The sequence below is a fragment of the Empidonax traillii genome, unplaced genomic scaffold, assembly GCF_003031625.1.
Source record: "Empidonax traillii isolate 1590-97213 ecotype Southwest subspecies unplaced genomic scaffold, ASM303162v1 scaffold451:size1465578, whole genome shotgun sequence".
NCBI lineage: Eukaryota > Metazoa > Chordata > Aves > Passeriformes > Tyrannidae > Empidonax > Empidonax traillii.
In genome coordinates, this window is record NW_020955644.1 from 991058 (window position 1) to 1017261 (window position 26204).

The 26204-nt window shown below is 45.1% G+C and overlaps 1 protein-coding gene across 2 annotated transcripts in view; it reads left to right on the top strand.

The window, feature by feature from the left end:
- Nucleotides 1–25997, top strand: part of RAP1A (RAP1A, member of RAS oncogene family) — a 32701-nt gene extending 6704 nt beyond the window's left edge. The window contains exons 1-9 of one of the 2 annotated variants that reach the window (XM_027895160.1): nt 4686–4696; nt 8680–8713; nt 12092–12175; nt 14793–14861; nt 16314–16370; nt 16995–17135; nt 21109–21252; nt 23762–23877; nt 25216–25997. In XM_027895160.1, the coding sequence (XP_027750961.1) occupies nt 12119–12175; nt 14793–14861; nt 16314–16370; nt 16995–17135; nt 21109–21252; nt 23762–23848 (555 nt within the window). In that variant the 5' untranslated portion in view covers nt 4686–4696; nt 8680–8713; nt 12092–12118 and the 3' untranslated portion in view covers nt 23849–23877; nt 25216–25997. Of the gene's footprint in view, nt 1–4685; nt 4697–8644; nt 8714–12091; nt 12176–14792; nt 14862–16313; nt 16371–16994; nt 17136–21108; nt 21253–23761; nt 23878–25215 lie in introns of those variants that run through there. The other variant, XM_027895159.1, reaches the window with a different exon arrangement.
- Nucleotides 25998–26204: the final 207 nt, after the last annotated feature.

Below are 26204 nucleotides of genomic sequence, written 5' to 3' on the forward strand. Positions count from 1 at the left end.
CTGAAGATAAAATAAATTCAGCCAATTGTTGCTTTCTGCTTTGGATTAGAACAGTAATTGTAGTTGAAAATAACATTAAGATTAAAGATACCGACTGAAGCGGTTCCAGACAGCCTTTGTCATGAAATATTTATGCATTTAGGGCTTTTAACTCATCAGATCACTTATAAAGTCATAGAGATTACAGTACTATTATGGCTTTGCCTTGTTTTGTGAAGGCACTGCATTGGCATATTGAACACTAGGACAAAGTCAAATTTAGAGTAAAGCTTTTTTCAGGAATCTCATTTGAACCGATCAAACAGATGTTTTAATGCTCCAGGGCACTTTCCTCAGTGGTGTGATTCCGAGAAAGTGTTCTTTGTTCTGTATTTTCAGTACTTTGTAGCCTCTGTTAAATGAACTGTTTGCTCTAAACCCTTGTCATAAACACAGTGTCGAGTCCAAATCCATTTAGCACTCAAACACACTTGAGCTGGGTGATGGGGTGGCTCAGCAAGTGTCAGAAGAATTAAGTTATGTCTCTAGAGCCGAGATGCTGGAGCTGCTTTTGTTGGTTTTTTTTTTTTCATGCCAAGCCCATATCCACTGCATTTTTATGGGCAGGAGTTAAAATATATTTAGGAACTTTTTTAAACCAGCGGTGATGGTTCCCCTGATGAGCTCAGGGGTTTGGCTGATGTTGCATTTGTTAGATTTGCTGGAGAAAAGGCGTCTCACTGGAAGTTTTGGGTGGGAAGGTGTCCTCCCCAAGAGGGAAAGCACAGAAATGGTGGGTGATGGCAATTAACACTCAGATTAAGTGTGGTGTGTTCCCAGGTCTGTGGCTCAGAGTGCAGAACCAGCTGTCCCCAGGCCATGTGTTTAACAAATGGACACACTAATGCGGGAGAGATTTTTGTTTTTCCTATTGCCCTGCATCTTGTCGTTTCAAAGGCACATTCTAAAAATAAGACTTTTTTTTGTTGTTCCTGTTTGGATGCTGCTGGTGAGGTGGAGGGGAAGGACTGGCTGATGCCAGTGGTGCTCATCTTGTAGGATGTGTCCTCCCTTCCGTGGGAGCAGGAGCCCAACTGGGTTTTGGTTTTGTTGATGTTTAAAGCCAGCTCTGCAACAATCTATTTTGCTTGTAATCAAGCCTGACCTATAAATACTGAAATGGCTCATATAAAACTGATTAAACCCTCAGAGCTATTTCCTTTAGTGCCACCTTTTGTTTTCCACAGAGGAAATTCCAGGATGAATTGTCAAAGTGGGTTTGCCCTTTTGAGCAGGTTCAGGAGGATTAAAAAAACTTCAGAGAACCCCCCCCCCACTCCCCAGTGCAGAGGCCAGATCTGCTCAGTGTTTGGTTGTAACACTCCTGGCCTCATAGTTCTCACTCCAGCACTGGAGTGTTAATCACATATTTAAATATTCCTTCAGTTAAAACCTTCACAGAGAAGAAAGTTTCACTTTTCTTATGAAAGAAAACTCAGTTTCCATCTCCCTTTCCCCCCCCAGGAAGTGGCATTAAAAGGCTGAGCTAAATACTGGAGGACCAAGCACCATATTAAACAACTTAATTGCTTTATGAAAGGTAATGAAACTGTTACTTTTGCCTCTATTTTAAGCCAATTCTGTGCTTTTACTGCTATTCAGGCTCCTATCAAGCCTTAAAATCTGCCACGAAACCCTTTCAAGAGGTGCAGTTCTACTTCACACATCCGTTGTTAACTGTGTTTAAGCCCTCATTACATGGATACTCGTTGCTGTAGGGGTTTTATTTAAACTGATAAACAAATGTAGTATTAATAAGTGGCCATATGGTCAGTGGGGCTTTTCATTCAAAAACAAAAAAAAAAAAAATTGGTTGTTAAAAGAGGCGTTTAATTAGCGGCGGTTGCGTGGGAACGGTCGGGCTTTGGTTGCTTGTGGCTCTCACACACACTCACCAACCAGGCACTGGGAAACCTCAGGGCTGCAGATGAAAACCTGACCTTTAGATCAGTCCCCGTGGCCAAATCCGGTGTCTACACACTGATTGTGGCAGCTTTGCCAGGAAGATTTAAGGAATCCTAATATTTTCGGGAATTTGTAAATTAGTCTGTAAATTTCTCCTGGAAAGCTGGGAAGTGGCCCACGCTGACAGACAGTGTGGGTTTAGAGGCTTAATGTTAGTCTTAGAATTTGTCACTGGTGGGTAGAAATCTTAGAATGGTTTGGGTTGGAAGGATCTTAAAGCTCTTGTTCCACCCCCTGCCATGGGCAGGGACACCTTCCACTATCCCAGGTTGCTCCAAGCCCCATCCAACCTGGCCTTGGACACTTCCAGGGATGGGGCAGCCACAGCTTCTCTGAGCTTCACCACCCTGACAGGGAAGGATTTCTTCCCAGTATCCAATTTGCTCAGTTATTTAGAGCACAGTGCTAATAACATCAACGTTGTGGGTTCCCTCCCTGCATGGCCCATTCACTTACGAGTCGGACTTGATTATCCTTTTGGGCCCCTTCCAACTTCAAATATTCTGTCGAATTTCTGTCAGTCTAAACCTGCTCTTTTTCAGTTTGAAATACATTGGAAGAGCAGTTTAAACCTCTACAACCTGAGAAGTTTCAAAGAACCCTTTACTCAGGGGGAAGCTTGTCTCGTTCTCTCCATCAAAGATTCGATGCTGGAGACCAAATAAGGGCAAACCGGTCTTTATGACGAGTGTCTGGGTACTGTTACTGCAGAAATAAAATAATTCAAGTGCCAAGCTGGACTGGCAGTGACAATCTACCCTACCTCATGTCACTTATTTACTCTAATTATATAAACCAGGAAGAATACTGAAGAACGTTGCCAAGCTACTATCAGCACAACAAATTGGTCTTAGCAAGTATAATGGAGTTCGGCTTTTGCTATGATTGAGCCTCCTTGAGCCTGTCTGGAATTTAAACTGTATTATGAAAGGTTAAAATATTTTTTTCACACTAAAGAAAATGGAGAGATGAAAAAAAAAACCCAGCGACTTTATGGGACTTAAAAGTCAGTGGCGAGTTGGGGGTGGAGTAAACAACAGATGGAGGAAGTCCCATAAACGGCTGCTGTTTTTAATGGTGATGCCTTTTAACATTTGCTTGTTTGGCTGATGAGGAAGAGGGAAAGGAAGTATTTTTTCCCTTTCTTTTTCTTCCCAAAAAAAGCTGTTGAGAGCTCCTGAATGGAGTTCGGAGATACTCAAGTAGGTCTGGATGAGGAGGAGAGAAATGGTAGAGTGCGATCACGGTGTCGCTCGGGAGGACCTGCGGCCACACAATGCTTCCTATAAGCTGTTTGATTTATATATCTGTGTGCACATATGTATATAAGTAATTGAGAGGAGTCTGTTTTCCCCTCAGTCTGCACACTTTATGGCTGGCTGTCCTGTTTGCAGCTCAGTGCTCATTAGTATGAAATTTGCAGCAGTGCCGCAGTCGGTCCGGAGGGGCGGCTGCCAACTCCACCAGTGACGTGGAGGGCTGTTCTAATTTGGGGATGCAGTGTGTGTTGGCCTTTGAGTTTTGCTGCTGGCTTCCTTTCCCCTCTCTTTGTCTGCCTGGCACATGTCCCTAGCAACTTTCTGCAAGTGCAGACCAATAGGACAAAACATAAATTAGCCGTTTCAGCACGGCAAGGTTTGGCTGCCCAGAGCCCTTGTTCCCTGCCTGGAGAGCTTCTAATAGCAGAGCAATTCCCAATGAATAATTAGGCAGTCACTTCCATGGAAGTGAACATTATGTTGTTTAAAATTGCAGGTTCAGCGTGAGGCTGATTGCACAAAAGATTACAGGCTGAGGAGGACCCATCTCAGTGTGTTTGTGCCTGAAATGACTATTTCGAATGACAGAATTATTGCTGTTTTCCAAGAAGTTTGTTCCTCTGCCTTGTTTGTGTGGGCTGCAGTTAATTTGCTCAAAGCTCCAGCTCAGCACAACAGTGCAGTCGGAAGGACTCTGTTGCTGGAGGACTTTACTCTTCGCCCAGGCTTTTTATGGCCTTGGCCCTGGATCAGGAACCTTCCCAACCCAGCACAGAACATGGGAATGATGCTTTGGATGTGGCTCAGAGGAGCACATGGCAGGGGCTTGAGTTTTTGGGAAGGGATGCAAGGTTTGTAGGCCGGTCTCTTGCCTTTTCTGGTTTAACACTTCAAATGACACCCCTGACCAATGTCATTGTTCACCTGTTTGTTTATTTGGCTGGTCACCAGCTTTATTTTGTGTGGGTGTGCACTTCTTGCTGTGTCTTTCTGGGTTTATTGGCTCCCTCAAAACCAAACCAAATCGATTTACTGAAATTACTGATTAGTTGGGCAAAGTATGTCATAAAAAACACGGGATAACAGAATCCCAGAGTGATTTGGATTGGAAGGAATCTTTAAGCTCATCTCACTCCACACCAGGGACACCTTCCCCTGTTCCAGGTTGCTCCAAGCTCCATCCAACCTGGCCTTGGACACTTCCAGGGATGGGGAATGCACAGCCTGGAGACACAAATGTGGTTTCCTCCTTGTTGTAAGTTTATTGATTATTGGTGAAATTTCTCTTTTACAAATACAAAAATATTGTTATACTTTTCACAATCATGGTGGATTCATAGTGCTTGTTAGCACAGTAGTGGTTCAGGATTCAATGCAATTCCCAACACTTATTGTAGGAATTGGAACTTAAACTTTTCCTTTAGTTCTTCAGTGTTCTTTTGCTTCCCCCAAGAAAAGTCCCTGATCCCAAATACGTGTTTTCTAATGCTGAAGCTGCTGAGGTATAAAATAGTTTGATTAGGCAATATGAATTCCTGCCTGGAAACAAAATGTTTTCTTTGTTTTTACAAGAAATAACTCAGGTTTTGTCCTGCATTGACTTCAGGAGAATAAAAGCTTTTAAACCAAGAGGGATGGGATATGTGTCCCAGCATCAGGAATGCTGTGCAGTGGGGTCATGACTCATCCTACACCAGCCTTGTGGATACAGTTAATTACACATTTGTTGCCTTGATTGGTATTTGATTTGATCCTGAAAGCAGTCAGTGGAAATGACAGTGATTTTCCTGTTGAAATTAAAAAAACTGAGGCTGAGATTCCTGCCACGATGTATAAAATATGTTTCCTCTTATGTAACATTAATATATAAAACACAATTACTTTGGTGTCAGATACCGCAGTGATAATGAGTAATAAAATAAATGCAGTGTCTGGGAGTGGAAGTTTGTCAAATTGTGCTTTAAAGTCACATTGAAGTCCTGCTTTCTGCTTAGTCTGGTCTTTTTGTCTGTTTCTTTTCCTCTTCCCTCTCGTTTTTCTGGTGTTGGTGATCTCAGGAAAGCTGGAGGAGGTTTTCCTTGTTCCCCAAAGCCAGGGAGTTTGACTGCCTTGGGGAAGTGAGTCCACGGCAGTGATTTTTATCAATTGACTAAATTCCCTGCTAATTAACAGGGTCATGTATGGCAGTGCTTGCCTTGCTGCTTTTTAGGGGAGGTGTCTGCTAATTAATTGTGGGATTTCCAGCCGAGCACCCTTTCATTTGGGATCCACCATCCCTGTTCCCGGTGTGTTTCCGTCGCTCCCGTGTAACGATTGTGTAATTGCTGACAGCTTTGATGAACATTGGGGAAGTATTTAATGTGCTTTTGACTTCATTGAGTAATTTAATATCTAAGAACAGGGTGTAGAACAAATCAGGGAGCAGGTGGTGAGTGGAGCTGTCGCTGGGCAGTGCTGGAACTGGTTGAAGCCAAGGGGAAAGCCCCTCATCTTGTGTTTCCAGCCTTCTCTGCTGGATCATTCTCTTTGTTTGTTTGGATTTTCCTTTATTGTGGAGGGAATCTGTCAGCTGAAGTGTGATTTTGATGGCTGTAAATCTTCCCTTTGCAGAAGTGCTGGATTTGGGTTTGTTTTGCCAACACGGCTCTGAGTAATGAAGGGATTTTGGTGGAGGATTGAGCAATGTTTAGTTGACACTTTTAAAAAAAGAAAATCCAGCCCTTTCCGTGGCCTAGTTTATAGTGACTGAAAAAAAAAAACAACAAAAAAAAAACAAAAAAAAACCTGGCACGGAGCACATTTCCAAGTTCAAAATTAAACAGGTTTGTTTATAGTAGCCACGATCCAGTATTTAACTGCCAGGATAAAAATAACCGGGACATGTGGCTGCAACATCCCAAGAATCTGCCTCTCAGCTGGGAAATGGGAAGGGCATGGCCACAGGGGTGGCACAGCCAGCCCTGGGGTGCTGGAGTTCACACAGACAATCTGCGCTCCTCTCCCAAATCCGCCAAATCCTGGTGCCACGTTTCCTCTTGAAAATGCCCAAATTTTTGCTTTCCGCCGGTGAAAATCAGAAAAAGGGAGGTGGGGGCGATGAGCAAGCAAGGAGTCGCTCTCTTCTCTCTTCCTTAAAGCCAGGTGAGTGGTCCTTGCTCCCTGCCCCTCTCTCCTCTATCCCAGGGACACCTTTCCCTGTCTTTCTCTCTTCCTGGGGAAGAGCAAAGTGCAGCTCAGTGGAACGGTGCCCGTGGCTGTGGAAGCTGCACCTTGAGCGGCTGTTTCTTGTTGTCTCTAGGAACTGGTGATGTGGTTTCTGTGCTTCGTTCTGTGCCTCACTCCTTTCTGTTCCTTTTCTCTCACCCTTTTTTAAACTCAGGCTGTGCCTTGTGCTTTTTGAGGGCAGTCAGTGCCCTTGTCCATCCCCAGTCCTGTAGCTGGGACTGGCAGTGCTTTCACTCAAAATCAGGGAGTCCCAGACTGGTTTGGGTTGGAAGGAACCTTAAAGTCCATCTCATCCCACCCCTTTGCCATGGGCAGGGACACCTTCCACCAGCCCAGGTTGCTCCAAGCCCCATCCAACCTGGCCTTGGACACTTCCAGGGATGGGGCAGCCACAGCTTCTCTGGGCAACCTGTGCCAGGGCTTCACCACCCTCACAGGGAAGGATTTCTTCCCAGTATCCCATCTAACCCTGCCCTCTGGCAGTGGGAAGCCATTCCCCCTTGTCCTGTCTCTCCTGACCCTTTTCTGTCCCTCCTGGCCCTTGTCCCAAGTCCCTTTCCACTCTCTTGGAGCCCCTTTAGTCACTGAAAGGGGCTCTAAAATCTCTCTGGAGTCTTCTCTCCTCCAGGCTGAACACCCCCAGCTCTCTGAGCCTGTCTCTGTAGGAGAAATCCCTGTTTTCAGGTGTGTCCAAATTGGATCCAAGCAAATACCTACAGCAAGAGCTGACTGAATGAACTCTGCTTTGCTGGAGACTCACTTCTTATTATATTTGGAAAAATGCTTGACAAGGCTTATGACATTCATTATCAGTTTATAAACAGTTTTGATTCCTGTGGCTCCAAGGTGGCTCTGGATTGCTGGATACAGAGCTGTTAAAAGGAAATATTTTCAAAAAAGCAACTTAGCAGCTTTTCATTTAAACTTCCTATGATTCCAGAGGAACAACTGATTCTTTTATCCCTTGAAAAGAAAGGATGAAGTGCTGAACCTATAAAAAGACAGAGGACCTGTTGGAGGCAGTGCTGTGATGACTGAAGTACCAGTGGTGCAGCAGTTCAGTGTCAGTGTTACTGAACAAAGGACTGGGATGCTGCAGGTGTCACAGCCTCCTAAAAATTGGGCAGGAGCCAGAGGGTTCCTGGGGGAGGAGGATGGTGGTGCTGAGAGTTGTCCTGCTCTCAAGGACTGTCACAGAATCCCAGAGTGGTTTGGGTTGGGAAGGACCTTAAAGATCATCCAGTTCCACCCGCTGCCATGGACAGGGACACCTTCCTCTATCCCAGATTGCTCCAAGCTCTGTCCAGCCTGGCCTTGGAGACTCCCAGGGATGGATGGGGCAGCCACAGCTTCTCCGAACAACCTGTGCCAGGGCCTGCCCAGCCTTTATAGTAAAGAATTTCTTCCCAGTCTCTAATCTTCCCCTGCCCTCTGGCAGTTTAAATCCTGCCAAGATGCTTCTGTTGTCGAGTCTGGGTTCCCCTCTGTGCCCTCCCCTCTGCCCTCAGCTTTTCCCACCGCTTGTGGCTTCTCTTTGAGTCCTGTCCCCGCTGTGACACCTGCCTGTCCCCTCCATCCTGCCACTGCCAGGTGGCTGAGGGGGGGACATCGAGGGCACAGCAGGGCTGGGGGATGTGGGACAGGATGTTTGGCCGTTTCAGAGGGGCCCTGATACCATCAGAACCTGATGCCTTGTGCTTCCTGTGCCTGGCACTGGCGTGTGGTGCAGCTCCCCGGCTGCAGGGGAGACACACGGGCTTTGTGTGCGCCTTACAAGAAACAAACCTGGTGGATCCCTGCAATTGCACTATTTTTTAGGTGTTGTATTGGATTTTCCCCCAGCAGTGTCAGTCAGGAGCGGATAAGTGATGGTTTTTCCCCCTTTAGCATCACTCAGGTTGTTGGGCTGCTTTAAACATCTTTTTCCTTTGTTTCTGATAGCACTTTCTGTAAACACACTGCACACTTGATAGAACCTCAGACAGGGTTGGTTTGACCTCAGCCTGTCTTTTTTAAGTGAAGTCTTCCATAGAGTATATTAGGAAGGAAAAGTCCACAGGAACATGGTAGGTTGACTTAAGCCCTTCAATGATGAACTGCAAACTCTGTCTTTGAAAGATTATTAATTATTTTGATGTTTTCTGGGTTTTTTTCAGTCCCTTGTGGGGAGCCTGGAGGACCTTCAGTAGAGCTGCTAACACTGATGAGAGATCTTTTATGCCAAGGTAGGAGTTTTTTAGTGTTCACAAAATATTTTAAATGAAATTTCTGTGAACTTTGGAGTTGACAGCTGATAAGTAAAGTTGCTGCACCCACTCTCTTTCAGTGCTGTGTTCACTTATCTTTGTTTATGCTTCCCTCTCCTCACCACCCAAATTGTAAACTTCTGGATGAGCTGCTGAAACTTTTGTAAGAGAAGCAGCAAGTTTTTGCATCAGGTTTGTGTCCTGAAGGGCCCCACCACCCTCCCCCAGCTCCTTCCGCTGCTTGGGAAATACCCTGAAAGTTTTGCTTCTCCCTACCCTGATTCAGCCCCTGGGTTGCAGGAGGGTGAAGGATGATTTGTGCATTTAGGAGGGTGCACAAAGCTTTGGCTGAGTGAAGATGCAGGTGTGTGGGTGCTCAGAGCCCCATTTCAGGTTACAGCCCCGTTTGTGTTTGTTTCCATCCTCTGGTCCTTCCCAGAGACCCTCTGCCTTTCAGTTTTGCATATTAAACCAAATATCCTGCACCTTTTCTTTATCCAGAATATCACTTTTCCCTCAGGAAGGAGCTGGGCATCTTGGGGCTGATGCTGTGAATAGATAAACATCCATTTCTGTTGCTCCCTTGGCAGGGTTGGTGACAGCAGCAGAGAAGAGATGCTCCTGTTAAAGAACAAAGAAAAGAGATTACTTCTGATGTATCAGCTGTTCCCCAGTGTAGAAGCAAAGTTTTTTCACGATTAGAGTTGAAAAGAACCTTAGTAATTTATTACCCTGCAGGTGATGCAGGTGCTGGGTGTTCTGGAGGGTCAGAGAAGGCAGGAGGGAGCTGCTGCTGCTCAGGGCAGTGGTGGGTTGTGTGACACGAGCTCTGTGCCCCGTGGTTGTCCTGCTTTATCTTGGTGGCTCTGTGTGCCTGGGAAAAGGGAAAAGGGAAAAGGAGCAAGGAGACACGCTCAGCTCTTGCTTTTTCCAAACTAATGAGAGCAGTTTCACAACATTTACAGTTTATTTTTTTCCACGCTCCTCAGCGATCGTGCTCTCTTTTTTTGTTGTTGTTTTTTGACTCCAAAGAAAGGCTTAGCACCCATAATTTAATTCCATTTTGAAATGGGGCCGTTGCTTCACGGCATGTGACTCCACTCCAGGGAGCTCTGGAGGGAAATGAATGCTGCTGTGTGTGACTGTATTTAGGTGGGCTTCAGCAGTTGCCAAGTGAAAAGTTGGCTGGGATGCAGCATAGTAATTTCTTGAGCACTCTATTCATGTTGTATAAACAGATAACATTAACATACTTGTGAAAGAGCTACAAGATAATTAAGATGTGTGGGGTTTACAGTAATGAGGCTCGTGTGGTTCAGGATCTTGGTTTCCTGTTGCACCTGAAAAAAGAAAAAAAAAAAAAAGTCAGCAAATACTGTAGACAAGAAATGAGAAGTTAGTCTTGTACTGCTCCCAGCTGAAACTTTCCCACAAGTATTTTTTACTATAAATAAGAAGTGAAAGAGTTCACAGCTAAATTTAACCCTTAGCTTGGTTGCTTTCTGGGTTTTCCTTGCTGGGACTGACTGTGGAGCTGTAGGAGGAGGAAGATAAACTGGATCAATAAGATGCACTGGTGCTTTATAAAAAATGCATTGCCTTTTAATTCCTAGGGATTATCAAGGGGAAGATAAATGCTAATTGGAGTTTCCCTCTCCTCCCCATCCGAAATCGTGATTTTTGAAAGAAAGGAAGCGAGTGTTACTTCTCAGGGAAATGCTGAAGCAGAAGAGCTCTCAGTTCCCGGAATTTTAGCCAAACCCACTGTAAATGTCCTAGAGTGCATAGACCTCGCTGGCTCTGCTTTCAGGCAGTTTCTGGAAAACCCCTTTCAGTTTGACTTGATTTCACAACTTTCACGAAGTTAAGCAACTGCAGCTCACGTGGGCTTCAAGAGTTGAGGAAAAACGTCCTCAAGGTGCTTAAAATGATGGGCTGCGCTGATAACTTCAGCTTTGTTCCCTCTCTGAGGCTTAGGTGAGTGAAGGGCAGCTTGGCTACGTGACTCAGCACGGGCAAGTCCTTTATTTCTGTTATTCTGACTTAAAAAATGAGCTTAAAGTTGAGCAAAACCGAACACAGAATTTGTGTGTCTCTCCCCAGCTGCACGTGGGATTTTTTACTTTTGTTTCAACCTGTACTTGTGTCACATTTAAACCATAAAACAGGCTGTGGTTGAGGGGTGAGGGATAAATTGGGATGTTTAGGGAAGGTCTCCAGTGCCCTGTTCAGCAGCTGGTCCTGATGCAGCTCGGGCAGGGACTGGAGATGGGTGAGCAGCAGCTCGTTGGGTTTTCCTCTTCACCCTCTGTTTTCCAGCTTCCCTTGGGAATTGAACTGATAGAACCTGTCCCGATTTAATGATTATATAAACCTGAGACACAGATTGTCAGGGAGTTCTCCACTCTGCAAAGCTAAAAATACAATCCCTGCTCTTCGCAGCCTCCCTAACGGCAGTCGACAAGGTGATACATTATCAAACTCCTCGGAACATGTTTTTCTTTTTCAAAGGCTGTAGCCAGTGATCCCATCAATCCTGCTAGTTTGAAATGCCTTTGAGGAGTGGAGCTTGCCCAGGCTCACTGCACTCGTGGCTCTGAAGCCTTACTTGGGAAGGAAGCTCTGTCTCGCTGGGAAGGGGGAATTCGCCGCTGAGGTCATTGTTTGCTCGAGCTCCGTGGCTCGGGACAGCCCAGCCTGGCTTCTAATGTAAACATAGTGTAAAGTGTTTATCACCAGCTTTGTCATTTGCCTTATTTGTCGGGGGCTCTGGAGGAGAACGAGGAGTTTTCTGGTGCTGCGCGCGCGGGGAGTCGAGGGAGTCGCAAGATTTCCATAAAAAGGCAGAGTCGGTGCTTGGGCGAGCAGAGAGGTTCTGCCTTGGCAGCCCTGTGTTGGGCCTGACCTTTTCCAGAGAGAAAACACTGACCTAAATCCTTCCCTGCTGGGGGTGGAGGAGAGAAGAAACCTCTCAGTTGCATCCTTCTGATCTAATTTTCCCGTGCAGCGCTCAGTGGATTGTGCTGTGAAATGCTGAGGCAGCAGAGGACACGCAGCGGGAGCTGCAGTGGGCACGTGTGGCTGTGCCCTGTTTGTACCATGTGTGTCCATCCTCTTCCTCTCTGAGCACCATCAGGCTGAGGGTCCAGCTTTGGGCATCTCATGTAAACTGGGCTGCCAGAGGTGGCCACCTGAGTGTCCAGGTGGAAAATTAAAAACCGTAACTGTTCATAAAGACATCCTTGCTCTCAGGACTGCTTGGTGAAGGGAGCGTGTTGCTGCTTTCAAGACACAGGGCCATGAGCCTGCCTGTGTTTTTAACTGTTTTTTTTTTTTTTTTTTAATCCTACTTTACAGATTGTTGCTGTCTGAACAGGCCACACCATGCGTGAGTACAAGCTGGTGGTCCTTGGTTCAGGAGGTGTGGGCAAGTCCGCTTTGGTGAGTTCTGGGGAGCAAAAGTTCTGAAACTGAGACACCAACTTCCAACTGTCTCGTTGCAGGCCACGTTCTTAATGCATTGGGATATTTGTGTGACTTTAAGTACGTGCCATGGCTTCACTGTTGCACAGCTGAGGGAGCTGTGGAGGTGTGTCATGATTTTGGGGAGGTGATTAATCGCTGTTGCAATGGTATTTCATGTGTGCTTCCTGCATGGGTGTTGTGTTGTAAAAGACTGAATATCTGTGTCTAAATATTAAAAACCCAACCTACACTGGAACAACAAGTGGAATCTGGCTGTGCAGTGAATTAGAATAATGGAATTAGGGGTGGTTTCAGCCCTGCACACCTTGAAGGCTGCGTGTTTTCCATCCTGAATGAGCAGCCTGGGCTGAAAACACAGGGTGGAATGAGAATTCACCTCCAGTGTGTGTGCAGCGCAGAGGGAGAAGCAGAGTGATGACACTTTGCCCTCCTTAAGTGCTTGTGTTGTTTCTAAGAAGAGGTTTACATAGCAGAGTCGATAGTCAAGCATTGCAAGAGGAATTCCTGTCACCCATTTATCACCAATCAGCCCCACAGCTCCCTGCAAAAAGAAAGGCAAAGAACTGGTCAAGTGTAAAGTTATCTACAACAAGGAACTGCCCTTGTGTTCCTTGTCACAGGGGGTGATAATGGCTGAGCAGCCTTCCATGTCGTGCACCCTTGTTTGTTCTGCTGATATAACCAGGTAATAATCCTGGTAAATCACCTGCAGAATCCAGATGAGCAGGAGGAAAGGTTATTCAGTGGTGTATCAAATTTGTGGTAGTGTCTCAGAGGTCCCTCAAGGTGCAGGCGCAATTTTTTTATAAGCTCTCTTCTTCCACAGCAACTTAAGCAATCCATGTTACTTTTTTCCACCAGCACCTCCTCGATTATCTTACTTTTGTTATGATAGACTCACTAGGTAAAACAGGGCACTTATTAGTATGCTGTACATAAGAATTACTCAGCATCTGACATACCTGAATTTCCTTATTTGCCACTTGAAGTCTGAGTCAGCACCACCACTACCTTTTTTAACAGCTGAAATGCAAATACTCGGTCTGGTAAACAAAAGTCGAATTCTTTTTGACAGTCTGAGTGCTAAGTCAGCATATTTTGTAACTCATGTGCCACATAAGATCCATTATGTTTCTAACAGCACACAATAAGTGCCAGTTAGCAGCTGAGAGTGGATAATATTTAGCTTTCAAGTTAACTGTGTACTTATTTACAAGGAGAAGTGACAAGGTGGGATTTAAAATAATACGGAGGTCGCTTTAAATTTCGTTCTTCCAAATGTACAAACTGAACTGTCCAACAAAGAGGTTGGTGTTGATTTTCAGCTCTGTGTTTTCATTAGAGTGGGGCTGACAATATGATGTTGTTTTACTGCAGATCCTCCTTGTTGTTTTAACTCTTCTGTGCCAGTACGATGCTGATTGTGCTTTTGGAATAGCAGAAAGCCTTCACAGGCACAGTTATTTTGCAGCTTTGGTTTCCTGTTCAGCAGTTTTCTCCCCATTTCTGAGGCTAAAAATGCTCTGGAGTGGCAGTGGGTGACAGTATTTTCATAAAGAGCGTCCAGAGTCTTACACAGAACTGGAAACTAAAGTTTGGATGCAGAACCCCAAACTAAGGGAAATTTATGTAATTCTTGGAGCTACACATAACCTAAAACCACCCCAGAATTTGTGTCTTCTCCCTTGAACCTCTCTTTTCAGCTATAATCAATAGAAATAGAGTTCATCAGAGATTAAGAATCTTACATAGCAAAATAGGTTATGGATTAAGGTGAATATAGTCATAATTGGGATTGTAATTGGTGTCTGTGTGAACACAGTTGAGAGAACAAAAGTTAGGACTGTGATTTATTTGCAATATTTTGAGAAGAGAATACATGGGTTCAGTTAATTTTCCTTCAGAGTAGTGCTGTAATTGCAGATATAAAAGAAATCTTGTCAGTGTTGTAGAAGAAAGGCTCAGTATTGTGAGTGGTTTGTCAGATTCTCACACTCACAGAGCTCCCGAAATAAAGTGGTGCAGATGTGACCAACTTCAGTGCTCATGTGTGAGCCTCCTGGCAAAGCCTCCTGGTCAGCAGCTGGGCTAACCCAAATACCCTAAAATACCCAGTAGCAATCCTAAAATACAATCTGTAACCTACAATTCCTGCTGTTGGGTTTTGTTGTTGATGTAACGCTGTCATCCACGTTCAGTGGTTTCTTACTGGAATGATTTTGCTGAGATCTCTTATCTCAGGCAGACGGGGACAGCTGTTCAGTGTGACAAGAAAACACTGGAGGAGCTGAGGCTTTGATCATTAGGGTGTAAAATATGTTTATTTAGTCATATAGAATGATTTTTAAATGGGGTAGATAGTACTAGAAGTCATTTCTTCTGATGTTAAAAGAAAGCAAATCATGAGGAGCTGCTCAGTTTGCAGCAAGATGTGTGATAGGGCAAGAGGGAATGGCTTCAAGCTGAAGTAGGGTAAATTTAGATTAGATTTAGATTTTGTTACTTCTTGGTAAATGTTTCTGGTTGTGTTCAGTTCACTTCATTTTTTTCCCTTCTCTCCTCTTCTCCCCAGACTGTACAGTTCGTTCAGGGAATTTTTGTCGAAAAATATGACCCAACAATAGAAGATTCATACAGAAAGGTAAAATACCATCATTTTTATTTCTTTCTAGTCTCACAGAACTTTCTTTTTAATAATGCAACAGAAGCTTTTAGAATGAGAAGGGTCTTTCCCAAGGAAATGTTGTGTGTGCTTAGAACAGCAGAAGGAAAGGGATACATGGAAGAACATCAGTCTTGGAAATGGTTTCATGCAGGTGGTTTCCTTTGGCTTAGGGCCTCTGAATGCAATCAGACAAATTGTGTCAGCTACAGGAAAGCTGAATTATCAGGGAATGATGATGCTGTGAATTGGGCTGTTTCTTAAGTTAGTTCTGTTTAAAAGGAGGATTAACCCTCCATTACCCCTTTCTTCCTTAGAGGTTACTACACCTGCCCAGAGAGAAATTTGGTGTTATTTTCCTGAACCATCCCTGATTTCCACCTGCCCTGGGCTATGAGCTGTGCTGGTGGCACTGCCCATCCTCCTGCCAAGCCTTCTGCTTGATGCCTGGGAACAGGAACAGCTCAGCCAAAGCAGGGTCGGGCTGTTGCTCAGCTCTGTTTGCTGTAATTTGATTTATAGTTACTCCTTCAAGACATAAATATGTCAATACTTGCTCCGTGTGTGCTCTGTGGATGTTGTTACACAGGATATATCCCCCTGATGGATCAGGTTGTGTTGTTGGAGCACAGCACCTGCCCTGTGTTCCCTTTTAGGAACTGCTGTTTTGCCACTTAACTCAAACGTGGTTTGAAGGAGGTGGAATTCTTTGGGGCTGTTCTGGATGCAGGGTTGGAATTGCTGAGCAAAAGTCCTTGTCAGGACCCCTGAGCTGTGGTCTTTACGTAATTCCATCCACAGAGCTGCTTTCTTCCCTGCGCTGATGTCAAGTGACCCATTGTTTTGGGGATTAGCATAAATGTCACCATCATTAAAGGCACCAAAACATATAAAACAAAAACTTGTAACGTTTGTGCCCCGTGACAGTCGAGTGTAAATTGTGGGATCAGTTCTGCTGTTAAATTTTCTTGACTCTCCTGGAATTACCGTTGTTGGATCTGAGAAACTTCTCAGATTTGCAAAGCCTGACTGTGAGGGCCCTGAAATATTTTGCTTTTTCTTTTCTTCCTTTACTCCCTTCTCCCCCAGCAGCAAAGAAAACTCCCAAGTTTTGACGTCCCTTGATTTGGAAGAGTGGATTAAGTCAGGATATTTACAATCTCACTTAAGTTGAGATGTTTACAGTGAGCTGCTCATTTAAGCCTTTGTAATGAAGGGAGTCCTGGAGCATGTGAGCTGACCCAAATGCCTGGCTTGGGGCGTAATTAATCCTCTCATAGCAGTGCTGCTCAGCCTTGGGGAAGTGCAGGTGCCTGGCTTGCTTAGGGAGGTCTTTGTGGCAGGAGTGAAAATGAAGCTGAGGTTCCTCCTGCCTGCCCCATTTCGGATATTTTAGTTTTAAGTGTTTGTCTCTTCTCTTTTTTTCCCCAGCAAGTGGAAGTAGACTGTCAACAGTGTATGCTTGAGATCCTCGACACAGCAGGGACAGTAAGTCTGGTTTCTTTTTCTGATGGCTGTGGAGTTTCTTTGTTAAGAATGATAATCCTGCCCAAGCAAAACCAACTAATCAGCTGCAGTAATTTAAGTGGAAGGATTTTGTTAAATAACCCACGCCCAGTGTGGTGAATGAGCCCCTCCAAAGGCACTGTGAGCCCCTTCCCCAGCTGGTACCCCGGTGCTGGGACACAAAGGTTGGTGCCTCCTGTGCCACTCACCTTTTCTCTGCCATCCACTGTCGTCTCGTTAACACCTTATCAGCAAATAAATGAGAGATCACTGCAAAATATATCACCCAAATCTAAATACTTTGTGGTTGGGACGTACAACAGTCCATCTGCAGAGATGTTTGTTGCTACTCTCCTTCTTTTCCCATTTTTTTCAAGAAGGCCTTTTGTCTATTAGGGAAAAAAAAAAAAAAAACAAAGGGAAAGAGATGTGTTAATGCTTTTATTAAATTTCCATGCTTCAGTGGATTTCTGAGAGGGGAAAATATGTAAATCCACACGTTGTGTGGCACTACGTTCTCGCCTCAAGTATAATAGAAGTATTCCTTTGTAACTGTTCATTAGCTGCATTCACTGGCTAATTACTTTAAAAAATATTTGATTACAGGAGCAATTTACAGCCATGAGGGATCTCTACATGAAGAATGGGCAAGGGTTTGCACTAGTATATTCTATAACAGCACAGTCCACGTTTAATGACCTACAGGACCTGCGGGAACAGATTTTACGGGTTAAGGACACTGAAGATGTAAGTGGAATGTTTTGGTACCTCTTGCAAATGGTTAAAAAGTGTTTGTGGTAAACATACAGGAATCTGAGAGCAAAGTTTCTTTCAGAGAATATTCTTGGTGTGTGCTGAATAAGTTCCCTCAGTGTTGTTGTCTGAGGCCTCACACCTGCTAAGGGGCATAATGAAAACAGATTTTCCCGTGTCCTGGAAGTCTGACAGCCTTTGGAATCGGTGGGAGTTGATTGAAAACGACGTTATTTCTTTTATTTCTCCTTTTAACTCCTTTCCAGTAGTTGCATTTTCTTTCTTCTCTGTGCTTTAGCAAAGTTAAGGAAAAATAATAGCTGAACTCTCTGCTGCCGATGTTGCTGGTAGATCTGCAGCTGTGGAGACTAACCTTGCTATTCCCAAATGTCTGGGGGAAAAATTGAAGTGCAAAGCTGTGACACTTCCCAAAGGTCAGCTGGGAATTCCCTGGAGCAGGGCAGTGCTGTTCCCTGTGTCATGAGCCGAGCTGATGAACTGCAAATAGAAAGGGCGTGGTCAACTCAGTGACCAGACCGTGCTGTGTCATTTAAGTGTCATTAGGATTAATAGCCTTTTTTTGGAAATCACTGAGGGCTCCTTTGGTTTCGTGTCCCTGCGTGAGGGGCAGTGTCAGAGGGGGCTGGGGTGGGAGCCTGTCCAGCGCTCAGCTCTGCAGATGAAGTGGCCCTGGGTCTTGTGGCATGAAGCAGAAATTCCCTTAGAATCCTGGAATTGGTAAGGGTGGAAAAGTCCTCTGAGATCCTCAAGTCCAGTCAACCCAAAGCACCACCACCAGCACCACGTTCACCACCCTCCCTGCAGCTGTGCAGTCCTCCTGGTGCGCGGGCTCTGCTTTTGTGGGACTTATTGTATGAAAATGTCCTTGTCCCTTCCTGAGGGACAGGAGAATGTTCAGGGCTTTGTGTGTGAGCAGGGATGGTCCAGCTCTGCGCTGCAGATGTGCCTGTCCCTGGCAATGGCAGTGGCACTGTGAGCACCCTCACAGCCCCGGGGCTTTTCAGCTCTCAACAGTTCTCTTCAAAGGAGGCCACAGAGCTGCATGAATTAAATAATTAACTCTCCCAGAGTCTTAGCCACTGATGCAAGGTTGTAATTTTAGTTGCTTTAAGCCCTTTTTAAAATAAGGAAACATTACATGTAGATAGCTTGCATTCAGTGCTGTAGGACAGAAGAAAACCATGTGCCATATTTCCAGTTCAGGCCCCAACTCCTGGAACTCCTTGGTGGGCCTTGAGTTCCTAAAGGTGGGATGTAGGTGAGGTTCCAGGTGGCTTTTGCCGTGGAGGCTGTGTGGGAACTCTCCCTCTGTGTGGGCATCCTCCAAGAGAGGCTGATAATGTAACCAAGTGTTTCCCCCGAGGAATGTGATAAAGATGGTCCATGTTTTTCCACCAGCAGCTCAAAGTGTCCCCTGCCTTTGCTGTGCATCCCTCCAGGGTGGTTTTGGCTGTGCTGGGCTCCCAGAATTCTTGCCCACAGGGGAAGGACACCTCTTTAGGCCCAATCCTGGCTAACCCATGTGTGCTGTGTTCAAATCTCCATCCAGGAGAAGGCAGTTGGAGCCACGAGCAGAACTCTGGGGGCCCAGGGCGAGCTCCCAGGGCAGCTGCTCCCCTTGGATCCCCATCATCGTCCCGTACCCTGATTACCTGGCTTTGAAGGGCTTTGGTTCCCGCCTTGGTTTAACAAGCTGAACTTCTATTTATGCAGAACTGCTTTTCATTTAGGCAGGGATTATTCTGGGGTAAATCCCTGGTAACAGGAGTCCTGGATTGGCCTCACTCTCTGGAGGGAATTTGCACCGTAAGCTGGGCAGGTTCATCCCACAGTGGACTCTGTGGCTTTCCTTTTTACTTCAGTGATTTAATTCTTGTTCCTTGTCGAATCCAAGCTTGAGAGCCTTTTGAGTGTTTAAGCCACATTCTGCTGAGTTACTGCCTGCACTCCTTCCTGTAAGTAGTTTCAGAATGTGTCTTTTTTAAAGTCCCGATGCATAAACTATTAAATTATCTATGTCTGGCAAAGTTTAAATTCCAATCTTCTACATGAAATAGTAAATGATCAGAAGGCAGTTGGTAATCAAAGTCCATTTTTGGCTCTGTGATAAAGAGTTAATACCTTTTGAAATACCCTTATACAGAGTTTCATGTCTTTCAAAGCTACACTACTTACCCATCACTTTTTGCCCTACGATTTCACGCCTTCATATACTTTATTTTTTTTGCTGAACAAACACATTTTCATGTTTTGGGATGAGAAAATTTCTCTTCATTATATAGAAAACAGCAAGGGAGGGGATTAAGCAGATATAGATGTAAATATCCTGTAGATCTCTGATTTGAAATGAGCTTTATTGAATTTTTTCATCTGTACTGTGACTCCAGGTTCCTGCTGTAGTATGTAAAACTTAGTTCTCAAAAATAAAAATATGATCATTTTCTAATGGGTGTGAGTTTTAAATACAAAAATTAATGCTGAGCATAGTTGTGTTGGGAAGAGACTACAAACACTAACACTGAAGTCGATTAAAAACACACACAGTGTGTTGCAAATTACCAAAGGAAGCGGATAATGATTTATTTTCCAGCTGGAAAGTCCTCATTTTCTGTTCAAAGAATGAAATGTCTGAGGAAATGGAGCGGGTGCACACCCTTATCAGCAGTTCTTTAGGGTTTTTTTTTTTTTTTTTTTTTTGTGTCTGCTCCTACCCCAGTGTAAGGGAAACAGGATGCTGATGCTGCTGCTGCTGCTGAGGGCACGTCCTGCTGTGGCCTCGCCTTCAAACCCACCTCAGCTGGGGCTGCCTCATCCCCTGTGAGGGGCAGGATGTTGTAAAAGCAAACTCAGCATTACATTTGAGGCCACAGTTCTCAGGTGAACTCTGGGGAGCTGCCCCTCAGGTGGGGAGTGGGGCTGGGACCCCCTCAGGGCAGGGTCCTGCTTTGGAGGGACATGAAATAATCTGGTTTCCTCTAGGATGTGTCACCAGGAATATGGTTTCCCCAAGGCACTTTTTTTCCTCACCAAGGAGCGAGAGGGTGACTCACCCAGACGCTTTAGAAAGCCAGTGGCTTAAGGAGAGGGGCAGATGCCGTTTCACCATTGGCTTGAACAAATGATTTGCCTGTATTTGCATGATGAGTCTTTTGAACTTATATCAAAGTGTTTGTTTTGATAGTGCACGAGGTTATTTTTGGGAAGTGATGTGCTTTCAGGAACTGAGCGGGTGGGGGGTCACTAGCTGGACATTTTAATTATTCAAAGCTAATGCATATCAAGCAGTGTTTGTGCCTTTTGTAGTGAACATCCTCTGTGTGTGTGCAAAACATGTCAGGAGGGTGAGATTGTATTGGGATGGGAAAGGCAGGTGGGCTTGTGCTCAGGGCTGTGGGAATACTTGGCTGCATAGGACTATTCCTTTTTATTCCACGTCCAGGGCAGTGGTTTTTTTTAAAGGTGTTTCCATTTATTATTGTGTGATTTGACAAGGCAGGTCAAAGGGGCTGAAACAGAGAATATATGTCTGGAAACACGTATGTTGCACGGACAGAAGTTGTCTGCTGTTGGCAGCAGTTCATCCTGCTGCCACGGGGAAGCTCTGAGATGCGTTTCAGGAGTAAATTAAGTTTTGCACTAGAAAGGTGTCGCAGAAAATCAAACTTTACTGGCTTAAAACTGCGCTGAAACGTTATGGTTCGGTTTTACGTGCGTTTAATTTACAGCACCGGGGTGTCTGTGGTGTGGACTTTGTTCAACCCTGTCCCAGCAGGCACCTGAATTCCAGCCTGGTCCCTCAGCTCTGCAGAACTCCTGATTGTCAGTGTTTTTCATACTTGATGGTTTATTTTTCATGCTTTGTTTCCTCAGGCTGTGAGCCAGTTGTGCAGCCCCACGCTGTGCACGAACTTGACGGGTCTCTCCTTCTTGCTTTCTCCCTCTGCAGGTTCCCATGATTCTGGTTGGCAATAAATGTGACCTGGAGGAAGAGCGAGTCGTTGGCAAAGAGCAGGGCCAGAACTTAGCAAGACAGTGGTGTAACTGTGCCTTTCTAGAATCATCTGCAAAGTCTAAAATCAACGTAAATGAGGTAACTGCCACCTGCTCTCTTGCCTTCCCGACTTGAATGTGACGTTAAACCAGCACATGTGTCTCTTAATTGGGAAGATTCAGGGTGATTCTGAATTCTCAGCCCGAGAGATGTTTGCCATGCAGTGTATTTAGCTACTTTCTGTTTGTTTGAAGGAGATCTGCTCCTTTTTCTCTGTCGAGGGTGGGGGACTTTCCAGGTAAGACCTTTCTTCCTGGGAATGGCAGAGGGTCCCGAGCAAGCCCAGGGAGCTGGATGACCCTTAGCTCAGCTAAACTTTATCTGCAAAGTGTGTTTTTTCAAGATAACTGGTGCTATTCTGAACGTGGGTTATGCCCCATTGTGTCAGTTGTGTGGTGCTAGCTGGTTTTGGGGTTATTTGCATTTCGCATTCCTGCTCGAGGAGACTCCCCATCTCTCTTAAGCCACCAACTTGCTAATACTGTGCCCAAACACAGATCTAAGCAGTTCCCCGACTTCAAATGAGCTTAAATGAGCTTGGCTTTTGCCCTGGAGAGCCTTTTCCCGCTGCCTGGGGCCGTGGGGTTGTGCTGAGGGAGCTCCCTCCGCTCCTCGCCGGGCCCCGGGTTTTTTTTTTTTTATTCAGAATTATCTGCCTGTGACAGAGGCCAGGTTTGCAGGCACAAAAGCTAAGGTGACCTCGTGCAGCGAGGCTGGCTTGGTGCCAGCAGATAACTGGGACCGTTTGGGAGGCCGGGAGATAAGCAGGAGCAGCAGGATCTTGGCTTGGGACCAGGGCTGGTTTGGCAGCCGGAGAGGGACGAGCCCCGCTCTGCATCAAGCCGGTTTGGAGGGAAGGGAGCTCCAGGCTGCGTGAATTGCAGCTTCTGTGGTTGGGATTAGCCTGGCTGGAGAGCACTGATCCAGCCCAGGAAGCGGGGCTGAGCCACACTGCTGCCAGGAGGGGTTTATTTAGCTGAGCTGTTCAGGAAGGACTGAGCGGCTCGGCCCTCAGACACCCCCAGGGAGCGTGGCTCCTTCTGGGTGCTTTGTATTTCTGCAGCTGGTGGTGTAAGACCGACCTCTCTTTTAGCCAAAGGTGCTTCAGCCCCGTGTGGGAAAGGGGGTTCTGTGGTGGGCAGAGCCCTGAGCTGTCCCAGCTTTACATCCCTTAACGTGGGAATCCCGGCTCTGTCTCCCTGTTCCCCTCCAGCCTCCAGCGAGGTCGGATCACAGAGAAGAAAACGATTGTCTGGAAGATCAGTTTCTGGTTTCGTTGTGATCTTAATTTTTCTGGATCGCTGCCAGCTTATATTGTCTGGTGGTGAAAGGTGTAAAAGCTGAGGAAATCAAAAGAGGGTAAACAGTGTGAATGAAGCAACTCGGTGCTCTGGTTGTTTGCCCTGCTGGCTTGTGGGCTCAGGGAGTGTTGGCATTATTTGGGGGTTTGTTTTTGCTTTCTTGCTACTTTTGGACTTTCTGACTCCGTTAAAATCTGGGTAAAGGGTGCTAAATTTCTATGTGCGTTTGCTGAATGTGAATCAAACCTTTCATCCAGACAATAAGTTTTTAATCCAGAGAGAGTCTCAGTAGCAGCACATCAAGTGTCCTTCTGGTGACCTCTTGAGATGTTCTTGCACCACACTGACTTTTTTAGGGATGGTGGCATTCCTGAAACCTTGTTGCAGACTCCTGTACTCACAGTCAGTACTAGCACTTAGATAATCTAATTTATTACAGAGGAAAATCCTAAATTTGCAGTTGTTACATTATGCTGTAAACTGTTGCTTTGTCTTCTGAATTTCCTTGGAATCAACAAGAATTTGTGAGCTTTCAGCCACTCCAGGAAGGGAAAAAAGTAAACAAGGACAAGGGTGGAGCCTTCTGAAGGTTGAAATATTTCTCCTCAGTGCTGTGACCCAGCTCCAAGCATTTTTGCAAAGCTCATTTTGCTATAAATGGGTTGAGTATTGCTGGGAAAACAACTCACAGCAACAGCCTTCACAAGAAACTCGTCTCTGCAGCTGAAAGAGGGCCCTGTAATCTTCCCCTTCTGGAAATGTCGGAGTTCAGGGCAGATGTTTTGAGGGGGAAAGCCAAGGAAAAGGGCTGCCTGCCCTTTCCCTGCAGTGGGAATACACTGCTGCTGGTGGAGCAGTGCCCTGCAGACACCCCCCCAGCCCGAGGGAGCCAGTGAGAAGGTGATCCTTAAAGGATTTTATGCCAGTCTTAAAAACCCCTTTTGTTACTCCCCAGTTTTCTCCCACTTTCCCAAAGCAGGGCAGTTGTTGCCATTTCATTGCCACGCTCTTCTGAAGGCTTTGCTCATGATAAACTGAGTTTACAGCTCCTTTATGTTCTGCACAGTGGTGTGAGCTCTGTGTCTCTTCTTCCATAAAGCAGAAACATGTCTTAGTAAATTCAAGCACTTGAATTTATGCAACTGCAGCCACCAGGAAAGAGTGTCAGCTCCCCAGCCTGCCTCAGTTGTGACACTCTGTGTTTCATCACTTGGGTTTTTCAGCTTGTGTTTTTTTTCGTTTTTCAGATCTTTTATGACCTGGTCAGACAAATAAATAGAAAAACACCAGTGGAAAAGAAGAAACCTAAAAAGAAATCATGTCTGCTGCTTTAGACTCCCAGCATGCAGCAGCTCTGAGCCAGGTAAGAGGGCTCTGAATTCTTCTACCCGTGGCTCTGGTGATTTGTGAGCTGCTCCTACCAGAAAGGATTCTCTCCCCTTCCCTCTGCCCCCCTTCCTTCTGTCTGCTCCCACATGGGGAATTAAAAAAATCAGTTGTACTGACTGACCTGCAGGGAAATAACTGCTTCTCTCCCTTTCCCTTTTGGCTTGGGTTGATGAGTGTGACAGAGCAGGAGCTTTCTTTTGACTCCTGCAGCTTCTCCCTCTGGGCTGTGACACCGAGCTCTGAGCCCCCATGGCTCAGTTTTACTTCCTTTTCATCCTCTGATGGCATTTGGTAGCATCTGTGTTACTGCCTTAGTCCTGGGTGCTTTGGGGACAATTAAAATTGGGTTGGGTGGGACATGGGTTTCAGTGGCACAGAAATAAAAAGCTGCCCACCAAAAAAAAAAAAACCAAAACAAAACAAAAAAACCCACACCAAACACACACAAAAAAAACCCACCCAAAAAAACACCCCAAGGTTGGACAGAGCTATAAATAATCTTCCTGTGTATCTTGGCAGGGGACTCTGTGTGCTTACAGCTGTTCTGTCGTGCTCCTGAAAGGAAACAGCAGCTCTGTAGCTCCAGGTTTTGGACAGAAATATCCCTGTTTGGAGGCAGAGCAGGGAGCTGGGGGATGGCCCATCTCTGCCACGTGTCCTTGTCACCACGGGCTGCACAGGCTGTCGCCTCAGGAGGGTTCTGTGACCCACCAGAACCTCTGTGCTCTGTCCTGTAGTTGAACAGAAGGCACAGTGAGCTGGCAAAGCAGCTTGACTGCCCTTGTCCTACAGCATTTAAGACAAACTTGTGGTCTTAGAAGGATCTCAGGGGTGAATTCCTCTGAAATCCCTGGTATAGATGGTTATTTTGGGCAGCCTGGGTAGCAGAAGTGGAGCTGTGCAGTTAACCTGGCTGCTGATGGACTTCACTGGTTTTGAACCCATTCTTCTTCCTCCTGTCCCCATATAAAAAGTCCCTTTTCCTTCTTTTTAGAAGCCATCGGTATCACAGCAGTGACAGACGGGTGGCAGTTGCCTGTCGCTGCTTTGTGGCCCTGATAAAACAAGAATATCTTTCTTAGAGTGGCACTTCCCAAAGTCTCTTTGCTGTCTCTACCCAGGAACAAACCCCAGTTCTGGGAAAAACAAGCTCTTCTGCTGAAGTTCTTGTGTGTTTGACCAGCCTGGGTGCAGGAAACTTCCAGGCCTTTGAGATCATTCACCTCATCAGTAAAATAAAATAAAAAATATCCCTCTGCCATCTTTTATATTTTTTAATTGTGGTTTTTTTATTTTTAATTTCTTTCTCCAGATTGCAGGAATGAAGAACTGTTGCCTAAATGGAAAGTGCCAGCATTCCCGACTTCAAAACCTTATGGAAATTAATGACATATCGGAAGAAGCTTCTCCTGGTTTTTTTTTTTTATATACTATGAGAAGAATTTAGATCTTAAAAATGGTTTGCACACACAGTCCCTGGAAAAAAAAAACACACAACAAAACAAACAAAAAAAAAGGCAGTTGCTCTGTGTATATCTCTTGGAAATTTAAGCCAATATTCCTCCTCCTTTGCAATAGCAATTATCAGATGTGAGAATAAATATAATTGACTCTAGTGTATGATTATCCCAAGGAGCATGGATGCATTTCAAATGTTAGAGATTGCTACTATAATTAAAATTTCATATTGACCATTTTATCATCATTTCTCCCCATCAAGCACTAAAAATGTTCCACTGTTATATTTTATATCTATAACTATAGATATATATATTATGCGAAGTCTCCCTTTGAACTCACCACAACAAATAACTTTTTGAGTCATTGACTTCATTTTATATTTAAAGGTTACGGAATATCATTATTTTCATTCTGCCATTATATTCTAATTAAAAATGTTTGTGCATAATGCTTTGGAAAAAAAATGGGTCTTTTATAGGAAAAAAAAAAAAAACAAAACCTGGGATAACTGATTTCTATGGCTTTAAAAGCAAAAATATATAATATACTAAACCAACTCTAATATTGCTTCTTGTGTTTTCCTGTCACAGATTAAATTACAGCTTTTATGAATGATTAAATTTTAGTACATTTTCATTTTTGTTTCTGTGTTTTTGTTACGGTTTCCAGACTTTTGGGGTTGGTTTTTTTTTTTTTTTAAATCCGTGTTTTGTGAGTTCCTGTCCCATCCTGGTAGACCAAGGACCGTGTCCTTACGACGTCTCCACGCGCCCTCCGGGTTGGACGTGTACAAAAAGTACAGCAGGCAACTTGGAATTAACTCTGTGTGTTCTCTTGGCT